The 25,125-nt window shown below is 43.7% G+C and overlaps 1 protein-coding gene across 1 annotated transcript; it reads left to right on the top strand.

Annotated features, from left to right (window-relative positions):
- Positions 1-18,270: 18,270 nt before the first annotated feature.
- On the top strand, positions 18,271-22,089 carry CITED2 (Cbp/p300 interacting transactivator with Glu/Asp rich carboxy-terminal domain 2). Its single transcript, XM_056488271.1, has 2 exons — positions 18,271-18,671; positions 19,311-22,089. The coding sequence occupies exon 2, from the start codon at positions 19,318-19,320 to the stop codon at positions 20,038-20,040; it is 723 nt and encodes a 240-aa protein (XP_056344246.1). The 5' UTR covers positions 18,271-18,671; positions 19,311-19,317; the 3' UTR covers positions 20,041-22,089.
- The last annotated feature ends 3,036 nt before the right edge of the window (positions 22,090-25,125 follow it).

The following is a 25,125-nucleotide window of genomic DNA, read 5'->3' on the forward strand; positions in this document are numbered from 1 at the left end:
TACAGTCTGCTTTTTCTCTCATACTCCTACCATTTTCTTTTCCTTCCACTCCCACCCTATCCTCTCTCATCATGACATTCCCTCTTCCATGCCCCTCTGTTCACCTTACCCTGCCTCCTGTGTGTTGAGCATCAATAGTGCCACCCCATACAGCAGACATTAAAGCTCATCCTTCAGCCATGGCATCCAGAGCCTTTCCTTCACTGATTTGATTCCATAAACTGCAAAGCAGTGTGTGGGTCCAAGTGCCAATTTGGTTGTCTGCACACCAAGCTGGAGAATCTGAAAAACCTGCTATGGAACCCTTTGGAAGAGCAATTTATCTACTACCCTGGGGTGCCTTGGTTTCAGAATGGATTGCACATAGGACTGGGAGCCCAGAAACTCCTGAGTGCCAGGAGTAGCTTTAAGTAATGATTTTTTAAATGCATCCCGACAATTCATTAATCCTCTTTGTCTCAGATTATCTGCAAAGATTGGTCTAATGATGCTTTGCTCACCTTCCTCGCAGAATTTTGCAGAAAATATGCTCGAGTTTCATTTATTTCAAGGGGAATTATGCTTTTCCACCTGAAGGCAGAACTCAGCCCTTCTACAGTCAAGACATAAAGCTCAAGTTTTATTACAGTCTTTAAGAGACACACGCAAAGTCAAAAGTTGAACAGAAGGCTCTTACTCCCATTAAGAAGAGATGTGACAGGAAAAGGCAAACAAAGAAAATGAAGAACAGTGTTCCCTTTAAATTAGGACAAATTTGGATCCCAGAATAGAAGATGGAACAAGAAGATTCCTGCTTTCAAGGGAAAGCATGTTAAGTGCTGAAAACATTGCTACATTGGTCATGAACACTTCATGATTACTTAATGACTGATTACTCAGTAATGTTCACAAGGTCAGCAAAACCTTGGGTATCTGTCATCCAAATGCCACTTCCATGAATTTAAGTGAACAAAATTGCAGTAACTTTAAATATCTGACATTTTTAAAGGCTATATCCCTTTATGATATAGTTTGTTTATTTATTTAAGCATAGTCAAAATGTAACAAGAAAAAGAACTATTCATTCCAAAAATACTATTCCTAGAATTGCATTTGAGTTACGTGACAATACAAAATAAATTATATCACAGAATCAGAGAATTATTTAGTTTGGAAAAGACTTTCCTCACAAGAGTATTAGAAAAATGAGTAATTAAAAATGCCAAATACATGCAAGCAAGAAATACACATTTTTATTGTCAAAACAAAGTTCTTATTATAGAAACCAATTATTAAGCTATGCAATGCTTCAGACTTTATGAACTAAATCTACAAATTAATTGAGTGCCTAGCTCCAAGTTTAGGTGCCTCAGGTTAACATTTCAGCATTACTGCAACCCACAGATCCCGCTTATATTTGAGGGCAGAGCAGGAGATCAACAGGTAGGCACATGCCAGGCTGTGAAGCTGCTCCTAGCCTACCACATGCCCACTCTCTGCTGGAAATCTCACATTCAGCATTTGGTGGGGAGGTTAGGAGGGTGCAGCAGGGTCAGGGCACACAGCAGGATTAGGTGTATTGAGAAATACATTCTGAAGTCTCCTCTCTGCCTCATTCATTGAAGGAACTTGAACCTATATTCCTCTTTCTCCAGGAATTGGTCAAATGCCAAAGCCATTCAGTGTTTGGAAAAAAATCCATCTCAACTGTCCCACTATAGCTGCTTCACTTTGCACATTTCTTGGAATGCACATGAATCTGAGTCTCCCATACAACCACCTTAACTAGCAGGTTAGTTTCACGGGCTCTATTTCCCACTGAGGAAGAATAACTTCAGTAGGAGGTACTTGCTCAAAAATGTGCTGTGGTCTCATATATTCAAAATGTATGCTCATATATGGCTCCAAATCAGACCAAATACAAACATGGTCTGAATACTTCCCTGCTATTTTGCATTCTCCAAAATAAAATAAAATAAAATTTCTCTGTCCTAACATGTGACACTCTGGTTTTCAAGGCATTTCATATTGCTTCATGGAAAATTATATACAGAGTGAACTCCACTAAATATTCTGAGGAGAAAGAGTACATCATGCAAGCACTGTGGAACTGGGGCCCAACCAAACTATGCACTGAACCAGAGAAGCAACTTCTCGGTCTGAGTACCAAAAAGCAAGGGGAAAGAAAATGACAAAGAAGCACTGGTCAGACCTTGAACAAGCTAAGGATGAGCAATTAGTTCTTCACAAAATGGTACAGAAAAGAGCTTGCATACAAACAATGTAACAGCCAGTTTGGGAATCACCTTAGGTAAGGGTAAATATTCCCTGAGCACACCAACCCACCTCCAGAATAATCTTACTTCCTACCAGCCCTGGAAATTCCTTTGATTGCAACTGGAAGAGGTTATCTTGTATATCACTGCACCATCTTTATCTTTAAAAGCTGACCACACAAGAAGAACTTGTCAGCAACTTCCACAGCAGAGTAATTTGGTTGTAAACAGGAAAATTTAATCCAATCTTGGCCTGAGCATCACAAACCATTTAGTGACAAAGGCTTAGGTTCTCTGTACTTAACCTTTCCTAAGATAAAGGAATAAATGCCCTTACATTTTGGCCAACACGGCCCAGTGCCAGTTCATAAGTGTCTCCTAACACATGGAAAGCCTCATACTGTACACACCAGGCAGCAACAGCAAGAGGTGCCCATCTTCATGATCCATATTCCAGTGTTCATGGGACTAGGGATCCTTAACAGTGGTGTATGAGTGTGCACCTGGTCATAAAAAATTAAATCATTCTCAAATGTCTGTTCTTTCCCAGCCAAGAGCATTATAATCCACATGGAAATTACATCTGCTCTGAGGTCTCTTTCCTGGAGAACACCATCTTGTGACCACCCGCATCTTAAATTTGGGCTTGTCTATACAGGGAGTTCTTCCTGATTAATTGTTCTTGGTTAATGACATGCGGCCACTGCATCCACATGTGACAACTGCTCAGAAATAGCTCGAAGTGTAAACAAGCCCTTACTCACAGTAGGAGTGCTAACGAGCTCAGGAGGAATGGCCCTGCCCAGCACTTCTTGGGACACACTTCTTAAGCAACACAGTGTAAGACGTTCCTCAGTCAAGGGCTCCAGCCACAAGACACCCTCAGAATATACACTTAGCAGGTTGTAAAGCACAGTCCCAGGCAAGTTTTTAAAAGCCAGTGATGTAGGTGGATGCTCTCAACTAAATATTCACATCCCTGCCCTCAGAGAACTGGAGGATCCATAAGAGTTAGCCCCAAACTTGTCCAAGCTTTGCTGATTTTGCCCACGGAGAAAGGAAAGGGGCTTCAGCTGACTGCCTGCAGCAGATGAGGCTGCACTTCCCTCAGTACCAACCCCCAAACTCCTTCATTCCTTGGTAGCCACCGAATCTTGCAGACTTCTTCCTTCTTTGCTGTGGTTTTAAGCTCTCCTTCTCGCTTGAATTTTCTATCCACATATTTCTGATGAACAGAGACATCCTTCTTTCTTAGCAAGTTTTGGTTTAGTTTGGTTTCCCCTCCAAGTTGGTTCAATTATGTATTATTATCGGGAGCCAAACCATTATTACTCCAAGAGCCACAATTCAAAAGTACTTTCTTAAACCTTTATTTACTGGTTTTGTTTCTGCTGAGCACCTACACTCAGTTCTGTCAGTGAACAGAATTTAAAGAATAATTCCCAGCAGAATTTATTAAACCAAGGTCACCTGAGCACCTCAGTTTTCTTATTTATATACACAAAACTAAAGAAACATTTGTATTTTCTAACCAAGATAAAACATATTTTGATAGAGATCATATCTGCTGAAACTTTATTTTCCAGGTTTTATCTTAAAGTACTTCTATTTTTATAATGATTCAAAACCTGAACATTTAGTTGTACAGCCATCAATAATCATAATAAAAAAACCTGTTAATATAAACCAGTGTGATATTACCTACATTTTCTTCATTTTTTTAAATGGTAAGCTTTGAGTGTTTAGCTTTTCTGGTTTCTAGGGAGTGCAGATGGGGGTTTAACTGCCTGTTTATTTCATCTGGAAAATGATATGTCTGTTGTTAGATGTGGCTTTGGAATTCTCTTTTAACAGCATATCACTTGTTTTAGACCAGGTGTTGACTGGTCAAATTACAGGAACATGAAGAATAATTTGTACTTGTCACACAGGCGGCCTTTTCTTAAAGGCATTAAGTACTATCTTTTTCACCTGATTCAGTGAAAAGATATCTAAATGTGCGGTGGGCAGTTACACCCTCTCAATGTGCCTCCACCCACATCACCCTGCTGATGGTGCTTTGTTATCTCAGCACTGGAATCATGCTGGACCCAGCTGGAAAAGAGGCAAAGAAAGTGATGTGGGAGGGGCAGAGCTCTTAGAAACCATTCCTGGTTTTGTAAATAGGAAAAAGCAATTTTAATTCAAGATGATGTAGTTTCCAAGTGATTAAGCCAGAGAGAAAGATGATTTATTTTTCCAGTGGAATTGGAAAAGGCATGTAGGGAGTCACTAATGCACTCATGGGTCCAAATAGAGGGGCCTAACACTACATTCCTAAAATTTCAGGCTAAGTTTATCCTTAGCCACTAATTTGACATTATAAGCACAGATAAGGCAATCGAAAGTATTGGTACTGAGGCCCCTTTATTTCCAATTCGAGCAGTTCCGTTTGGGAAATTCAGCCTAAGTTTAGTCCAATCCCCTGAACTGAGCATGTGTTCCTCCAGGCATTTCCAAGTTGTTCAAGGGCTGCATTACAGGCTTGGACCATCACCAGCTGTCAAAGTGGTTTTGGTGTGCGAGCAGAGAGAAGCTTCTGGTTTAGTTTCTCTGAAAAGAAACAAAATTTAGTTAGCTTGTACCAAAACCACTTTGCAGACTAAACCAGAGCTCTGTAAGTGGAGACAATTGGGGAAATAACTTCAAAACTACATTGCTGCTCCAACCTAGAATACCATGCACAGCTCAGGCACCTGAAAAAAAAAATCTTGATTTCCAAAGCAGCCACGTTACAAAAGTAGCCACTTACTGTTTACCTTACAAAACAAAAACATAACATTAAGATACATAACAAGGACCAATTAATTATTTTTTTTTAATCTCACACAATATAAATATTGAAGTCTCATCTATTCTTTCTAATGCCTCATATGATAAATTACTGAATTAGAACTCCTAAGCTGTGTTTAGAACAGGGAATGGGAAGCCAAATATTCAGGCCAAAAGCTACAAAGGTCTAAGGCACCAAGCAGCTGTGTAGATGGCCAGCTCACATTGAAATCACTCAAGCACAGTCAGGTGCCTAAATAACATTGTGCCTCCTGTCTCCTTCTCTACCAAATAAACTAGGGCAAATAATCTTTCGATTTCTGGGGTTAGACTAATGGATCTTTGCTCAGACAGTTACATAATTATTTTGCACTTCAAATGCAAAAACAACTGAGAGACTTTCAGACTGTAGATAAACTAATAATACACTGCACTTCTAGTTTGTTATTCGAGGGATGTTACACAAAGGGGGATTGATTTTGCAGCTATAGCACTTGAGCAGCTCCTATTTGGGGCAATGGGCACTTGTGTGGGAAGAATTGCTGTGGAAGCAGTCCCTATAATGCACTTATTGACAAGATTAATCCTCAGTTTTCCTTCAAAGTGATTTTAAGCTGCATCACCATTCCAGTGATCTTAGATGGTTTCTGTGTATTTTCCCATATGGTTTTAGCAAGAAGTTTTAAAAAGTTATATGGCAAAAGCTTGATTAAAAAGAAAATAAAATCCCTAAATTGGGTCATATGTAGGACATTCCTCTTGGTAATCTCTCTGCATTATAGAACAGCCTCACAATTTAAATAGAAGTCAACCCAATTTACAAAATTGGATTGGACAAAACACTAGAGAACATGTTACAGTACAGGGAGTCATCATGCATACACAGTACAGATGCACTGCTGAATGACCTAACTTGCCCATTTGCATCTCTAATTTCTATGATATAATCTCTATTCTGCACTGCAATTATTAGAGAAATAAATTAATTTCTTGGTTTCAAGGAAGTTGGTAGAGGAATAGAAGGGTGAAGAGAAGAAATCGAATTTTGCAGAGCCATGATTCCAAAAATAATTAAGAAAGGAAAAATCCTGTAGAAGAAGATGGGAGAAAGTTATGGAAGAGAACTGACATTGAGCATGCTGTTAAAACTCTGCATTGCTAGAATAGTGGCAACAAAGTCACTCCTTGTTTCTATTCCATTCCAACTGTTTTGTTCTTTCCCACTATTCTTTGCCATTTGTTTTTATATTTACTGTTCCATATACCAATTAAGAATTCTTAGCAGGTCTTCCAAGCAGTAGAAATTTAAATTAGATTAGAAAAAGAACCTCAAAAGCAGAATGAGATTTTAAATGGATCATTGAAACTAACTGCAAAATTCTTTTATCAGAAGGGGGGAAGGTAATACTTTTTAAGAGTGTTTTAAAATTAATCCAAAATGAGTGTCACTTATTTTCAGTGTGTCAGATTTGGAAGGTCTACTCTGAGGTTAATGTGAAAGTGAATGTAAAAATATTTTAAGCTTTTTATTCACCAAACTAGAATACCATGAAATGAAAACATTAGGAAACCAAGCTGGTATCAACAGTACCAGCCATATAGTAAGTATAGTGCCCTAAAGTATATTCCACTGGGGGAACTGAGTTGGGGTGCAAGTTGCTCAGGGTAAGAGTTGCTGCTTCTCCTTCTGCTATGTGGAATAGTAAAAAAGGTATCCAGCTTGAAGGAATCTGCAGTTCTGCCATGCAGTTACACTGTGTTGTATAAGCTGGCAAAATAGGTGGTTTAACCTTTCCCCCACACTACTGAACTCCCATCTTTGCCTCCAGCCCCATGATGGTCACATGTTGACCAGAATCACAGCTCATCTTGCCACATTTAAACCTGTTATTTTTCACTAGCAAAAGCCAACAGCAGTAAGCAAGGCAAACTTCAAAAACTGTAGTTTGGGATGCAGTGGCCTTGTCTGTGTTTTTTTCTGGAATCTCTGAGGACTGACAAGGTTGGTCCAACTCCATCAGTATCAGGGATGCTCAGTGCACAGCTGCAGATGGAGCTCCCTGGACAATGACTGTTTCACCTCCATCCACATTGCCAAAGGTTAAACAGGAGCTGTGCCCCACCCATTACCAGTGCTTCACAGCCAGTGAATAAAAAAAAGATTTAAAAGAAAAGAAATAAATAAACACCCACATCAAATCCCCTTAAGGAAGAAAGTGTGTCCCTTCCTGTGAAAGGCCTCAATTTCAAAGAATCTCTGCTCTCGGGTGCTGCACCACTTCCCACACACTGTCACAAGTCTCTAGTACTTGGTGCCATTATTTTCTGCCACCAGGTGATCTCAAATCCTTTCTTTTTTCGAAGTAACTTTCCATTCCTCACACCTATGAAGAAGAGTTTAATAAAGGTGATTCACCTAAAGCTAGGTGATCTCTGCGCACAGTTTTGGCTCGTTCCCTGGGCCCAGCCAAGGGACCATGTGGGACCACAACTCTCCTCTAGGCTGACACTTCCCAGCTCATGGGGACACCACAACAAGCCTGCTCCAAATGCCAAAATGTGCACAGCCACCTGCCCCAACAGGCATGGCAGAAAAGGGCACTCAGGCAGTGCTGCTAGCCAAGGTGGTGGCCAGGGAGAGAAGCATGACCCACTTGAGGATTGAGGAGTTGTGGAGGCCTGAGAAGAGGCACCAGGGATGAACAAGGCTGGGGTGAGACAGCTGTGGGGTGGCAGGCAGAGATGAGCCCTGGAGGGGAAGGGAAGCCCAGGCTTGTGCACCTGATAGACATGGTGTCTGAGAGAAGCCTCTCCTGCAGGCAAAACAGAGACCCGAGGAATCTTCCTGAGAGACAAAGTAGCAGATGCTGATCAGTCAGTACCAAATTTACTCACAAAAGCATGGGATAATAGGGTTAAAAGTGAACCCTCAGCAAGCCCCAAAATGGGGTGTGGGTATGTGGATGCACCAATTGCTGAGGAAACTTCATTTCTCTATCCTTTTTCTTCAGCTCTTAAGTGGCTGAGAGAACTGCCTCTGCAGAAATTGCTACTTGTACAAAACACAACAGCCTGCTGAAATACATTTAGTTTATAAAGTAGCTGCCCATAACAGCTGCACTGCAGTAGTACAGACCTGAAAGTCACCTGTACAGAACACCAAAAAAACAACACTCATAGCAACAAAACCTTCTGGGTCAACAAACAAAAATTTGTGAGAAGAAATAAGGCTTTGATGTCAGTTACTTGGATTTTGAGCAATTTTGCGACGTGCTAATGGGGAACCAGGGGATGTTACTTAAACAGTGCAAAGGCCTTGAATAAGGAGTGTTCACAAAAGGCTACTAAGGAAAGCCAGTTGTCAGGAGGAGAAGAGTGGGTAACACACTGCCAGTCATGGATGCAAATCCAGTTAGGGGATAGCATGCAGGGGCAGAGCAGGAATAATTGCTTGGTTCTCTTCACAGCATTTAAGTAGTGGGGTGCCTCTAGGATCAATACAAACTGTGGCATTGTTTAATGTACTTATTGAGGTCCTACTAGAAAAGCTGGATCTGTAAGAGCAGTGGGCAAGACAAGGCTGCTGAGGCACCTTGGTAAGCCTTGACAACACTAAGTCACTGAGTAATGCATCAGCAAAGGGAATGCAATGTAGATGAGTGCACAGCAACGCACCTTGGAAGGCATGATTTAAACTACTCATATACACAGATGGGTTCTGAATTAATTGTAACCTTTCAACAGAAAGATTGAGGCATCAGCGTGGACAGCTTAATGAAGATGTCTGCTCAGTGTGTTGCAGTGGTCAAACTGCAGAAAATAAGCTGTAATAAAAAAATGGATGACAGAAGATATTGTAACATGATTATACAAAAAAACATTCACAGAAAATTTCAGTTATCCAGCCTCAGAGGGATACAAAAGAGAAACCTGCCTAGAGAAAAAAAACAAATGAACTTGTAGAGGTCAATCATGCCAAGTGTTGTTTATTTCCTGAACTACTGACTGCAGTGCATCCTAGAATCTCAGCACCTCAACTGAGCAGATTGATGACTTTTAAAGAAAGAGTACATAAAAGTTTGTTCAATGAAGGACAGAACAGATGTGGCACATGGCATGCTTATGTACCTAGTTCATAATAAAAAAACATGTAAAAGGATATAGTCTCTCAATGCAGCCTGTAACTAATCTGCAGAAAACTGGTCATAAACTGTTACTGTGGTAAATAGCTTTGTTTACCATCAAAACCAAGGAGACTTATACATAAAAAAAGAAAGGAAACACAGCTTCTCTGCTCATGTAAATAGAGTCAGCCCATTAACTGTTGTAATCAGGCAGACTGATTATACAAGCCACGGAGGTACCATTTCATCAGTTGTACAGAAAATAAAAATGACAAGAATCTTCAATTTCCAGTGTTAGGAGTCGGCAGGGTTAAGATAGAAATCCCTCAATTTATGTCTCCACCAGTGATGATATAGCTGGCGAGTTGCTTTATATTAAAGTTTTGTCCTCTCAGTTGTACAGTCATGAGGGAATCCTTCCTCAGGTATTGTTGAATGTCAGATGCATCACGAGTTCTCTAGAAGATATTAATGTTAGCATTGCTAGTTAGACAGATACTGAACTTAGTGTACCAGCAGCTTTTCCTGTGCTATGAATACCTGTCTTCAGGCAAAATACATGTGACTGAATTTCAGATATCCTTTTAGCTATTTGTTCTTTCTGAAATAAAGTTCCCTTGTGCAGTAAAAAAAAAAAAAAAAAAAAAAAAAGACTGAGCGAGGGATTGCTAGCCATAATACATGAGAAGTAATGACAGTTTAAAATAGCATTAATCAGAGCTGTAGACTGAATTTAAGCCAGTATTAGTCACATAACATTTGTTTTAATCTGCAAGAGCTAATATAATATTCAAGACCATATGATATTCAAAATAATAATAATAATAATAATAATAATAATAATAATAATAATAATAATAATAATAAATAATAATCTTGAGCAGTCAACTACCTTGGAGAATTTATACATGGGAGACAATGAAATGTTCAAAACATTGCAAACTGTCAGGAGTTTTGCCCTTAAATATAAAGAATTATAGAATTCTCTGTAAATGAAAATACAGAGTGGTGGATATTTCTCAAACTCTTGGAGGAGTAAAAGCAATATGTACATGTCTATCAGTAGTAATAATCCTCTTCCTACCCTGGCATGGGAATGGTGGTGGGGGAGGGGGATTGAACTGCAGACAACCTCATTGAAGTACAAGTGTAGGTCAGCCTTTACCCTTGGAGGAAATATTTTTCTTAAGATCTTGAAACAACTTCAGATGGATGAAAGAGCCCTAACACATATTCATGCTATCACTGAACACCTTCCATACCAAGCAAATTATATGATGTTTGGATAATCATGGATGGGCATTATGGTGAGGGAAGTTGTTGGATTTAACATTTTCTAAATGAATGGAAATTGGTTATTGGGGTGTCAGAGTCTGGAGTGAAAAAAGAGGCAGTGGATGTGGTTATGTAAAGAAGTTGTCGAAGAAGCTAATTTCACTGTGATTGATAGTATGTTGCTGGACTGCTGCCATTCACCCTGTGAGAGATTTGGTGGGGGGTGTTGCACGTAGCTGCAGGAAATGGGCTATTTGGAAGGAAAATTGCAATGATCTTCCTGGACAAGAGCTATGGGGATTGAAAGTTTGCAGGGATAATTCATCCTGGAGCAGAAAGGAAGCAAGAGCCTCCAAAGAGTCTTGCAGAGGTAATTGGTAAGAGGCACTGGGAGTGGAATATTTAGGGCACAGGCAAGGCAGAGGAGAGGGGAGAATTTTGTCCTGTTGCTTGGGTGGGACTGAACACAAGGTTATTGGAAGGGTTACCTTTTGGATGAGATTGAAAATGAGAGTGGATCCTGCCTACACTGAAGTCAGTGATGGTAATGACTATTTCTATTGACATTAAGGTGGCCAGAGCACCATTCATGATCTGAAATAAATGCAGAAAACTAGGATAGCTGTAAAATGCTTTGATGTCATGTGTCTGTGGCCACAGTAGTGATTCTTAGGCATTAACCCAAAAGGATCTCTTCTAGGCATTTTCTGGGAGAAAGGTATCATTTTTTTCCACTTTACAGAGAGATAAACTGAGGTCTATGTAGGACTTTCAGAAGGAGAAAGGAATTCGGGTGCTCAAGTCTGATTTTAATTACACTGCTGGAGAGAGGAGAGAACAAATACCCTGGCTCCTGGCCTTTTGATGAGACCACTGCACAGCTATTAAAGGACTTGCTTTCCTTTCTGATTACATTTGACCATTTAAATCCATTTAAGCTTCTACTCTAAAAGGAAAAGAGTGCATGCTCAATTCTGGAGTAATTAGGTAATGTTGGTATTATGCTCTGAAGCTGTGAAGTGCTAATTTATGTAAAAGGCGAGTAGTAGTATTATTAGTGCTTGAGTATGATATCATCAGGCTGACGCGTAAGAACAGCAAAGTGTGAAAAATGACATACATCTGCTGTGCCTCGCTAAAAACAACTGAAACCAAAAATAATCAATTGGAAAAAAAAAATGATGGTGCAGTTTGCCACACTCATATAGATATGTCTGATAAGAAAACAGGGTGTGTATTTCCAAATAAGGGGCTACCAAACTTGAGTTTTGAGTCGTTTTAGGAAATAGAAACTATTTTGAATATTTATATTTCTTTGTTTACATTTCATTATTTTTCAGGGATTTGACTAACTTACTGTACATATTTCAGAGCAAAAACTTAAAACGTACTAGAATTGAGTCTGTAGTTTCCAAATCCTAGGGCCCACGAAACAGCTACTTACACAAATGGAAACAACATTTGCTGGTGCCAACCATAATGAAAGGCTGAAGGAAAGCAGGAAGTAATCCACATAGAAAGTGTGTAACTAATCTTGAGAGGGATAGCAGCAAGGCTCCTCTGCAGCAAGCATTCAGGAAGGGAGAAGCACAGATAGGCATCTTCTACACTGAGAATGGCCTGTCTGAGCGAGATTAACCCTTGCCACAGAAAACAAAGATAACCTATCCTGTTCCAGAGAACAGACAATGTAAAGTGCTTGATTGAGATGAGACCAAATTTGAACTATAAAGCCTCAAAATGCAGCTTTGCAGTAAAAGGTTCTCAACTAAAGAAAGGCAGTGAAAATCCACTGATATGACAAGTCAGACTGGAATGAGTCCCAGATTCTTCATCCTTGTAAAAAATAAACCACTGGGGAAGGTGTATGCAAAGTAAGTTGCCTAAAATGACAAACAAGATGAGGTTTATTGCTTACAAATTCTCCTGAACCCACAGCATATTTCTAAAGGCCTGGAATAGATGGTGCTGCCATTACCACACAGTACACACATTAGAATTATTTAATTTAGGAGAAGAACATAATCAAATCAAAGGAGAAAATGTAACTGAAACTGCAACTGTCTGCTGACAATGTATGATACGTGACACCAACACCACAGCTGCTTGTAACCCTTTATCATCAAGAGGAGGACTAAACTACTTCCCTATTTCTTTAAATAAAGATTTAAAGAGGCAAAGTTGCTGGAGAAGCCTTGATGACCATAGTGATTATATGGAACCACTGCTTTCCTACATCCTACAATACCATATTTGCACACGCTTGTTTGCTGTACACAGAACTCTTGCTGTCCCACGAAAGTCAGTATTTCTCATGTGATTTAGAGAGATTCTGCTGTGTATGATACTCTTAGGTCAAATAAGCATATTCAAAGTACATGCTTATCCATATCTAAATTGGTGTTCAGCACTGCAACAGAACACTTCTCTTATATAATAACCACTATGTTAATTTTACTAACATCTTCTTTAAGTCAGAAATATTGAAATTGCAAAGACACGATCTGAACTTATCAATGGAATAATATAATTATATTTTTAATTGAGTATTATTAAATTCCAGGCCAGAAACTCAAACAGATCAGTGTCTCAAGGGGACTGTTGTGCTACAAAGATGTGATCACCTGAAAATCCAGTCCCAAGTAGAGACAGTTGCTGGATGTAAGTTGTGTCAATTTGATTGGCTAGTGGTCTGAGAAGTTAAGTCAACCTTACTCATATTGAGAAGAATCTTATTTCCTGCATAGCCTCACCCACTTAAAATAGAATGTTTGTGTGCAGGTTCAAGAGAATAGGGTACCAAAAAGTGACTGTTAACCATATATATAAATGTAACTGTATTGAGCCCTATATTTGTAATCATAAATCTTTTTTTATTTTTAGCATTCCAGTTAATTCTAATAATAAATTTCAATTATTCAGTGGACTTCAAATAAATTACTTGTCAACTACCAGTTCAATTAATTACAGAATGTATGCAACAAACGCTTTAGGTGTACTCATCCAGGTCTAATATATACTTCAAAGTATGCACACTGCTTTCTAATGATTTTTAATTAAATAAAGCATCTCATTCTAAAAAAAAAAAAAAAAAAAAAAAAAAGCATAGTATTAGTACATGGCTTGGTCTCCAAATGAAAAAAAATTTGTTCATACAGCCTAGCCCTGGTGACCGCTTTCTACCTCCATGCTCTATTTGAAGCTTGTGTTATTCAGTTTACTACAGAAGCTGCCACTGCTTTGTCAAAAGCACCTGAATGTTTCCTTTTGTTACTTCTGGTTCCCACTGTTACCAAAACATAAAGGGTAGTGAAAAGGTCTGTGTTGGGGTTCTGTGTGATAAAGGAAAATAGAATGATGCTTGATTCATTATTTGCTTACATGTGTGTTTATTTTAGTATATTTACATCCTCTCGTGTCTCTTCAGGAAATAATGTTATTAATAAGTTTTCCCATTTTTGCAGAGTTACTTTTTCAAAAAAGATACCTTGCAGTGAAATTACACTTAAATACTCCCCTCAGTTGTGATCATACAAGTTTGAAAGACTGCACAAAGAGGGCATATATGGGTAAAAAAATTAAGCTTGCCAAGACATTCTCACATGAATAAGACCATGCAGATAAAGGGTGCAAAGCCACATTCATTATTATCAAAATAAAATATAGTGGCACATTACTATCTTGACTCATCTAACAAAACAAAAACAAAAAAAAAGTGAGTGGGAAGATAGTAGCACAATTTGCATAGCCTGTATTCCTTAATTCTGACCAGCAATTTTATGTGTATATCTTTGATTCCTGGCATACCAACAAGAGATGCAAGCACATTAAACCTTCTAACATATCCCTTAATGCTTCAAGAAAGTTCCTTGCCCTGGGTAACTCCTTTCAGAATGATCTGCTGCTAATAAAGCACACTTGTAACCCCAATTCTCAGCACAGTGACCACCTGCAACCAGCACAGAGATGGTTTATCCTGTGAAACCTGTCAAAGAAAAAATTAATCCCATACAGACTAATTGAGATAGCACATTCTATGTCTCTTTCTGCATTTCCACTGACTTTCTCCCACTAGCCAACTCTCAGAAATACAATACAGATTTGCTTTGACATCACTCCAGTAACTCCTGGTAACAGGCCACCACTGAAATAAATCCCCAGTGGGTCACCTCATCCACACTTGGGCTGCCCACCTGTATGTCAGGTGCAGTACCTCTCTGAACAGTGGCCTTCCCTGGGATAGCAGATTGTTGAAACAGGAGGCTAGATGCTCAGCTCTGGGGACTGCCTGGCGAGTGTCTGGACCAACAGAGGGGAGCTGTGATGGATTTGGGAAGACTTCGTCTGATATTGAACTAAGTAAATTGAGCTAATCCTATGTTTTCTGCCATAGTCTGGACTTTGGGGCTGTTAGAACAGCCAAACTTGCCATGGTAATTCCTTCCCACCTGGGTACACAGAAGATCTCATGACTAGACTAATGGTTAAACCTGTGTCCAATCTTTCCCCTCAATCCCATAATAATAGGTCTCTCAGCAACACAGAAAACAGAGTTCCCTGTTAATCAAAACCGCAACAGCCAAAAAAAGTCCCTAACAGTTCTTCTCACAAAGGGAATTCCAGGGGTAATAAGAAGGCATGTAGAGAGACCATCTGGAACAAACCTGTCATTTTTCCTCAGGGTGGGCTGTGAAGCTAGGGACAGCCATCCAGTAAAGAGCTGAGGACCTCCTGCACCACAGTTCCCTCCTCCATCCCAACCACCAGGTGCCTCTGGGAAGGGTGGGACTGAAGGTAGCTTTGAAGAGGTCAGATGTGAGAGCAGCCAGAAAATCATGACTTGTCTTCTCTACAGCAGTGTCATTTCTACAGAAAAAGCATTTCTTCCAGGATATCATTCTAACATAAAATTTCCTATCAGATAACCCTAGCAGCTGTCCTGACCTGGATTTTCCTGACTGCTTTGTGTGGGAGGGAACACGCAATCATCTGGGACAGACAACTTACAGAGAGTTAGGGACTACATTTTCAAAGTTGCAAAAAAAGGACTTGGAGATCCAAGTTGGCCTGAAATTCATTGCCCTGGGTATCTTGTTCCAGGGATATACCCCCAATACTCTGCAAGCTTAAACACTTCCAGCGAATATCTGAAAACACACCATCTGGGATTCTCCTTTGTGATTTTCCTTTCCTTCCTTTCACCACTCAGCAGACATTCCACTCTGGAAGGAGTGAACAAGGCCGCATGTGCAAGCCAGCCTTTCAATCCAAAATGTTAACATTCAACCAAGGATCCATCTTTGTCTTTTTTTTCCATTGTTGTGTTTGATATTTCTCAGCGATTTGTCCTAGATGGGCCCTTCAGTCACATTCTGCTTTCAACTCTACTCCGATTCTTCACTTGAGAAGCAAGTCTGTGAATCCTGCTGCTTTCATTCCCACCCCTCACCCTTTCTCCTGGTATGCAGTGCCCTGCTTTCTTGCTGTCTGACTGAGGAACCAACTCGTATGGAAAAGACTTTCAAGAACATGAGTGAAAATATTTCTTTAAATAGCCATGGCTTAGATCAGGAGTGGCAAACAAATGAGATTTGGTGTTTCCTGCAAGCTCAATGGTGATGGGCTCATGCTTTGTCCTGCATTCCCTTAGCTGACAGTCACAAGTCTTCCAGCCATTTCCTGGAAAGCAACCAACTGACTGTGTTCCCACTTTGCTATGGCCATAAACAATGACAGACTTGCCTTGTCTGGCACCACTCTGCTGAGCCGTATCTGGATCCCACTGCAGCCCCCAATGGAAAAAGCACCATCCCATCTAATTCTTTGTACATGGGCTGTAAATACCTGAAGATGTGTTTTGTATGAGTGGAGTGTCATGGAGGCTATGACTTCCCTACTACTGCTTCTGGCAGTCTCAGGCCAATTGTCCATAACTCACTTTGGCAAGCTGGCAGCTTGCAGCACCTGAAAGCTGAAAATAGGAAAGGGCATTTGCAGGGTGGTGATACAATGTGTGCTTGGCTTTAAAAAGGATCACAAATTTAAAGCAGTGAAGAGTAAAAAGGCATACCAGTATCACCATGGATATGTGACATTAAACAAACCACTTGTCATGATACACAGCTGACTACTTGCCAAATGGAACAGGATCTTCTCATTATTCATTGTTTTGTCCTGCTAAACCTGCACACCAACAAGAAGAAAAAACTCCAGAAAGGTACTGTCACTTTTCTGACCATCCCTGGCTGTATCGGAGATCTACTCACATGCATTTGAAGACCAAAATATGAAATCATGGCGGCACCCAACTTAGCTGCTGCAGGAAAGACAGCTCCAGGATAACTTGCTTGAAGTAATTCACACTTTTAAAAGCTTCCTGTCCTCCCAGTGCTTTGATTTCACCCCTTTTGTCCCTCACAGCTGGGACACCAGCCAGGTATTTTCCTAATATCCCATGTGTGCCCAACCGCTGCCACCTGCCCATGTGGCTTTGCCAAAGGATTGCACCAGCTGCACAGAGACACCCATCCATCACACCTCAGTGCATCCAGGAGCCCAGCTCTGCCTCCATACCCAGGAGAGACATGGCAGAGCTAACCATCCTTTAGGTTTCATAAGTCCCTGCAGCCAAGTAAGAACCTACCCAAAAGGGGGCAGACACTGCCACTTGGAGAGCCTCTTGAAACGTCCCATTTGCCTCACCTGTTCCTTCCCAGGGACGCTCTCCTGCACTGTGGTGCATCCTTGCAAAGCACATGGAGAAGCAGAAACCCTATCTCAGCCTACATGATGGCCGTCTTGACCTCATATTCACAATTCCTTGTGCCTGGGGGAGTGTCCTGCCTATCACTGTCCTTTCTGTGTGCCTTAGACGGCTCCAAGCAGAAAAACAAACACGGAAGCAGAAAGCAGGCAAAGGCACTGTGGAAAAGTGGGCCACCATCCAGCACTTCCCTGTGGCATGGGCTCCCCCAGCCCCTCAGCTCTTCCCTGCTACTTCGGCATGGCTGCCCTTCAGAGAGGAGCTGGTAGATCTGGAGCAGAAGGCAGGAGCGCCGGTCTCGGGGGTGGGGGGCCGGCCTGGATACGCGTGGCCCTTGCCGGGGCTGTGCAGCGAGGCAGGGCTCTGCCGGGCAGGGGGAGCGACAGGGGAGTGCCAGCCAGGGCGACTGCCCGTGCAAAGCGTGTGCCCACCCGCAGACCGCAGATTCTGTTTTTCTTTGCCGTTCCAAGGAAAACAATCGTAAACAACTATAATAAACCACACCACACTGGCCAAGGGCAAGAGTGGGTGGGCATTCGCCCCGCACAGCCCGGGTGGCAGCGGGGAAAACACAGGAGATGGAGGGACGTGGGAAGTGGGGAGCCTGCCGGTATCCCCACGTACACCTCTCGCATACGGCGCCCGTGTTTGTGGAAAAAGGTGGATTTCGGATCTCGCCTCCGGGAGAGGGGCCGGCCGCAAGGACGCCCACGCGGGTTCTGGGGCCTCACGCCGGCGGATCCGGGCACCTGCACCGCGGCGGCGCCGGAGGGACGGACCTCGCCCTGCCCGGGCAGCGCTGCCGGAGCGCTCAGCCCCACGCGTGTCCGCGGCCGCCGCGCCGCAGCGACACGGCCGGACAGGGCGCAAGGGGCAGCGGCGATGCCCGGGCGCGGGGCCGGCCGGGGCGGTGGGCGGCGGGAGAGCGGCCGCGGGGTGCGCGGGGTGCCGCTCCTGCCGCGGAGCCCCGCTTTGTTCCCGGGAGAGGCGCTGAGCGCGGGGTGCGCGGTGCCTTCCCGACCCGCCCGTCCCCTTCCCGCGTGTCTCCGAACACGCGTGTGCCCCGCTGCCCGCGCGCGCGCGCGCTGGGTGCTGGGTGTTTGGGGATTTTTTTTTTCCTTTTTCTTTCCCCCTTTTCCCTCCCCCCCCCGCCCCGCTTGCTCCAGGTTTTACTTCTGGTTGCCTGTAAGGGTTTTGCTCCTCCCTTCTGAAATCCTATATTAGCCGCGGCCAAAGCCGTGTAAGGAACACAGCTCATTGTTGGCAAGTGCCGATGCGCCTCGCGGAGGGGCGAGAACCAGCTCCGGGGCTGCGGCAGCGATCGCGGCGCCGGTCACGTCAGCGCCGGGGAGAGGGAGCCGGAGAAGCCCTCTCTATGCTGGGTGACTCTCGCTGACTGATTCCACCGCCACCTTTGAAGGAGAAGAAGAAAGAAGCCGGGAGGTGAGTGCGGCGGTTCTCGTGGCTGGTGCCGGGTGTCCCTTTTGTGTGCAACAGGAAAAACGTGACTGTATAAACACGCGAGGAAAGGTGTTTCTCCGCTGTTTGCCTTCGTGTCCTTATCTGTGCATTACCGTATTTTCAGCAAAATAATTGGGACTTAATTCGAAAAGTTGCTGACAGCGGCTAGGTGGGACTTGCCAATTCTTTGCTTGTTCCCCGCAAGTTAGCGAGAGTGCCGTGGGAATCCGCTGCCTTCGCGGGCGAAGCCGGGGGGCTTGGGCGGCTCCGGAGCGGGGAGGCGGCGGCGGTGGCCGAATGCGACGCTCCCCGCCGATAGGTATACGCGACTTGGAGTTGGAAGGCGTGCTGCCCGCCGGATTAGCGGAGGGGACTGGGATTTTTGTTCCGCGGGCTCCCCTTTTATTTTTCCTTTTGTACTCCGTGGTGGAGCCACGGTAGATTTTTGGGAGATTTTTTTTTTTTTTTTCCCCAATTCCCTCCACCAGGAAGGAGAGAGGACTGCAGGAGCAGCGAAGTAATTTCTGCCAGGGCCAGGGAGATGCAGCTGGTCCGGGAGAAGGCGGCTGGATGTCCGAGGAGGGTGTATTTTCCTAATTCATTCGCATGCTAACTTTCCAGGTGAGCCATGGCAGACCACATGATGGCCATGAACCACGGGCGATTCCCCGACGGATCCGGCGGGCTCCACCACCACCCTGCGCATCGGATGGGCATGGGGCAGTTTCCCACCCCCCATCACCACCACCAGCAGCAGCAGCCGCCGCAGCAGCACGCCTTCAGCGCCCTGATGGGCTACCATATACATTACGGAGCTGGGAGTATGAACGCGAGCAGCGGGGTGAGGCACGCCATGGGGCCGGGCAGCGTGAGCGGAGGGCACCCGGCGGGCAGCATGCCGCCCCCCGCCCGCTTCAGCGGCTCCCAGTTCATGGCCCCCCCCGTCGCCAGCCCGGGAGGGCAGCTGAGCGCCAGCATGCAGCTCCAGAAGCTGAACAACCAGTACTTCAGCCACCACCCCTACCCCCACAGCCACTACATGCCGGACTTGCACCCCGGTAGCCACCAGCTGAACGGCGGCAGCCAGCAGCATTTCAGGGACTGCAACCCCAAGCACGGCGGCGGCGGCGGCAGCGGCTTGCCGCCCGCCGTCCCCCACGTCCCCGCGGCAATGCTGCCGCCCAATGTCATAGACACGGACTTCATCGACGAGGAGGTCCTCATGTCCTTAGTCATCGAAATGGGGCTGGATCGCATCAAGGAGCTTCCCGAGCTGTGGTTGGGACAGAACGAGTTTGACTTCATGACAGACTTCGTTTGCAAACAGCAGCCCAGCAGGGTGAGCTGCTGATTCATTTAAAACAAACAAAGGACTTTTATCGGTGCGAATGAAAACATTCCCCTAGACACGGTGTCTCACTTTTCAGGGCTTGAAAAGGTGAGAATCTGGAAAGCAGAGTCAACTATGCGCTTGTATAATTTTTTTTTTTTTTTTAAATCGCTGCCACTTTTTTTTTTCTTTTTGTAGCTTTGTCACTCACCTCCCCTCCTGTAGTAATAGTATCTAGCAAACTCTGCCTTTTTATGTTGGTTGCCCCCCTCCCGACCTCCCTCTCTTAATTTTCTTGCAGTAACGTGCCCATAATTCCCACAGTGCCGGACTGTTAGATATTAATCTTGGCAAATTGCTTAATCTTGTGGATTTTGTAAACTTTGATTTCCAGTGACTTGAACTGCATTCAAATTCTGAGTGAACAGGGAAAAGAATTGCATTAGTTGGTTGCATGAACTTTGAAGGGCAGATACTACTGCACAAAAGCTGCCATCTTGCTTAATTTTTAACTATGCATTGCAGTGCAGACTATTTTTTTTTTTCTGAATACGCTAAACTGGAAGCTTAACAGATGTGGGCCAAACCTTTCCAGATCAGGAAAAGTAATACTGTTACTTAAAAAGTCTGCTACCCATTCCCCCTCCCCCATATGTACAGACAATAATATGGTGTGGATGGAATGTTGACTAGTGGCAAACATTTCACAGATTTTTATTTTTTTTTTTTAATTTTGTTTCTGTCTTCAGCGTTTTGACACTGTGCTAATATAGTTTATTCAGTACATGAAAAGATACTACTGTGTTGAAAGCTTTTCAGGAAATTTTGACAGTATTTTTGTACAAAACATTTTTTTGAGAAAATATTGTTAATTTATTCTATTTTAATTTGCCAATGTCAATAAAAAGTTAAGAAATGCTTTAGTTTTTCTAGAAGTCATTTACCAGTATTTTTCTTCAAAACTCTTCCCCACTGTCCCCGGTAAGTAGAACATAACATCTATCTGTACAACTGTGTTGGTGTGCAAAAGGACATTCCAAGATAGAAAGTACACTACACCCATATATATGTCATGGTGAACTCGGTAGGTGAGCGGGATTTGAACATACTTACAGCATAAAGCCTCATGCGTTACATTGTAATATGCCTGTCAGTGTGGTTTTCTGAAAAATAAAGTTGCCAAGGGAGCAACTTTTTTTGTGACTTGCCAACATACTTGCTTTAAATGTAGTTGTCCAGAGTTATGATGCATAAAGTATTTATTATATTTATCTATTAAACTTGTAATTTTATAAATCTGCTTTCATTTATATAGTAGACTTTGTTCTTTTGTATATTTGTTATCTCACCTGGAAGAGCTATGTAAAAAGTGTGGGAAGGGAGGGTGGTGGGTGTCACCCTCTGCCTCTCTCTCACGTCTCAGGATAACAGAGGAGATTGCTGCATCAATCCAGATCTGCGTGACGCTGGAACCAGTTTCATTTCATTTCCAGTGACTTAGGAGAAGGGGACTATATCATTGAAGTATTCCACAGTGGGACATCTCTGACTCCTCTCTCCCAGAAACTGCTGCCAACTGAAGCCACTGACACAAATCCATACAGATCTACTTAAATATTTCGCAGAAAAACGTCCATTGTTTTAAGGCAGCTGACATTTAGTGCCAACTGTTGCTGCCTCCTGCCCTCACTCAGCCTTTGGCAAAGCTCCTGCACAACTTATTAGTTTGCTGAGGGCTGTGGGATCAGGACCCTAATAATACATGTAATCCTGTTTAGCCATGCTTCCCAAGTTTGATAGAGGAGCAGTACCACTTAGCTTTCTTTTTGCTTCCTTTTTAATCCATGTCTTCTGAATTAGGAAGAAAAACAGCATGGTGGATGTAGTTAAATTTTAAACCTGGTCACGTAAACAGGAGGATATCACCACACAATGGGAGTGTAAATAGCAGTGTTTTGAATCAAGCTGGGAAATTAAACTGATTACTATTTCTAAGATTGCCCCAGCTGGTGAGAAAAGTGATACTTGTCCTTCTTTGCCTTATAGACACAAAGCAGCTAACACATTTATGAATTAAAAAAAAAAAAAATTATATATATATATATATTTAAGTATTAGCAAAGGTAAAAAAAAAGGAAGTGTATGCTTCTGGGAAAAACTGAGATGACAAAACGCACTCTGCAGGCAGTGACAGTCCATTCCTAGAAAACTCAATACCAAGAATTTAAAAAAGCAGCCTTCTGGTTTCAGCCAGTGATTGCTAATGTTTTGGGACGGTAAATTTTATATCAAATGACAGTAAATCATAACTTACCAGCTCACCAATAACATAAAAGCGTGTTTATAAGAATACAGCTGTAGTTTTAAGAGCCATTGCCCAATTTGCCACTATATAAATCCTTTTTCCATTTTAAGGCTGTTTGATCTGCACACGTTTCATTGCTCTCTTCTGCGGGAGTTAGGGAGGGTGATTTTTCTGATTCTAATCAACTTCTTGTAAAACAGGCTATCAAATTATGTGCATGCCAAATTGCATAGATGTTTAAAGCCTCGATGATCTTCTAAAACCAAAGGGAATACTCTCACTTTAATGATAGGCATTTTTGCTTCATAAAGTTGGTTAAACAACAGATTCTTCACAGTTGAGACATCACTACTTAAGTCTGTCAACATTAAATCCTTCCATGCAAGCTTTTCCAAGAGTAGGCAGTTCCATGGGCACACTGGTAGAGTCTATTTGCCTACAACTCCGTGTAAAACTGGGAGCTGCTGCCTCTGAGTAACAGCAGCTACTGAAAGCACTGGCTTTGGGCAAGGCGTCGCCAAGGGGTTTTATGATTTCTTAAAAGTGGACCCTGGGGAAATTTGCCAAACAATCATATTGTCTGCCTTGTCCCTTAATTTCTAATGAAGAGTCAGATCCCAGTGGATAGCACGAGTGTGGATTTTTTTATTCATTATATCATCTACTGAGCAATATTGGGGGCCTGACCCTCATCTTTCCAACATCAACCCCTTGGCAGTGCTCCCTCTGGCTCCCATGGCTGAGGCAGTAACAGGCTTTCAAGTAGATTCTCTGTCCTCCACGCTGCTTCGAAATAGACTGAGGTGATTTATTACTGGAACCCAGCGATTAGTGAAGGATGCACAGTGACCCAGTTCTCCAGCTCCTCACGAAGGACACTGCCGTCTCGCATCCCGCTAAGTTGCTGTCAGTACAGGAAACTTGACCTCTGTACTTTGGCTGTTTTTCAAGAACTTCCAACGTGGTACATGAGATCTGCTCCTCTTTAAGCCACGGCCATAAATAGACGCGCTGCTTTATTTGGAAGGGAGATCAGCCCTAAGCCGGCCCGCCACGCAACGCGCGCTCGGTGGGAAATTAGGCACCGATTCACGCCTTGTTCCCCGGGAGTCAAGAATTCAGGGAGGCCGTAGAGGGCCCCGCTCACCGAGGGCCCGGCGCTGCCCGCCGGAGCCGGGGGCGCTGCGGTAGCCCCGGCCCGGCCCGGCCCGGCCCAGCCCAGCCCAGCACTGCCCGGCCCGGCCCGGCCCGGCCCCTCAGCACCTGCGCGGCGCGGCCGCGGCGCCAGCGCGCCCCCCGGCGGCGGCCGCGCGCTGTGCCGCCGGCCCGCTGAGGGGCGGGGGCGCGGGGCCGAGAGCCGCCCCCCAGCCGGGAGCCTCCGTGCTCGCCGCGGGCTGTGCGGGGCTGCGCGGGGCTGCGGGCCCGCAGAGAGGCGTGCCGGGCCGCAGGAGGGGCACGGCTCGCAGCCGCCACGGCCGGGCGAGTGCTGGTCACGGCTGTGCTGCCCGAGGGACCGCTGCAGAGCCGTGGAGGGAGAGCCGCGCCCGCCGACCCTGCCCAGCGCCCGGGCCGAGGGGGGCGCGGGCCCGCCCGAAGCTTCTCGGCGCGGATTTAGGAAACAAGCACGCGAACCTGGCGGAAACGCGCCTGTTGGTCTCAGGTTTTACTGAAGAAAATAAAAAATAGTTTAAAAAAAAAGTAAAAAAAAAGTTATATAAACAAGGATTATCCCCTGCTTATCTTGTCTTGCTAGGGGGATTGGAAAATTCCAACATCTGGATTTGTGGAGTTCCTTTCATTTGTTTCATTTTTTAGTCACGCTTCTTCTTTTTTTTTTTACTTTTCCCCAGGGAGATGTTTTCCGCACTCGGTTGGATGCAAAGCCCTGTGGATCACTGGTGGTCAGCCAAAGGCTTGTGTCTGTGGAGCCCCACAGAAGTAGTTCATCAGGGCATAGGTGACTTCTGCATCAACATCTGGCTATAGGAGTCATCCCATTCCTACCTGGTTCGTGCCCTCTTCGTCCTGCCCTCTGCCTCTGCTTCCTCCTGGCTGTGCGGCACACCAGGGCTTAACGTGTGAGCTGGTACCCAAGGGGACAATACACCCTTGCATCAGAAACCCCAGCAAAATCGTGGGCCACAAGCCTTGAGGGGAGGGAAATGAAGTCAGAAAAAGCAGTTCTTGTCCCTGACCCTACAGCTGTCCTTTTTGAAGCCTTAATTTGTTCAAAAATTCTTCAGGTTTACTGCAGACAGGATTAAGAAATGTCATTGTTACAGATCTGGGCTACACACACTGACCTTAACCTGATCTATTTCTGCATCATCACTCATAGGAATAGCAGTGTGAACAAGGACTAGGTAACATTGACAGAAGCTGTTTAAATGATAAAACAAAGTATATTTTAAATAGTCTGGCAGATATATTTGTCAGATAACAGTGCATGTGCAATAAAACTCAGATGAGGAATCAGAGGAATTTGGAACCCAAGGCAGCAGCATTTTCTCAGGATTTCATGTATTCTAAGTGCATCATTTTGTCAGTAGAGAGGAGGTGTTTTACATAGTTTATGAAAATATATTTACACATTTCAATATGGTGTCACTATTGTGCTCACGCACAAGATAAAGCTGAGTCTCAGTAACTGCAACAATAAAGAGATACATCAAATGACTGAACAGATGAGCTGCTGTTATGGTAGGTTCTCTGTTATCCTCTTTGCCTCATTTTAGAAGAAATTTGCAACACCAGGTTTTTAATAGAGTTGGTTCAGTCCCTCTCCATCTGCTGTGCCTTTC

Source organism: Oenanthe melanoleuca, chromosome 3 (genome assembly GCF_029582105.1).
Source record: "Oenanthe melanoleuca isolate GR-GAL-2019-014 chromosome 3, OMel1.0, whole genome shotgun sequence".
In the NCBI taxonomy this organism is placed as follows: domain Eukaryota; kingdom Metazoa; phylum Chordata; class Aves; order Passeriformes; family Muscicapidae; genus Oenanthe; species Oenanthe melanoleuca.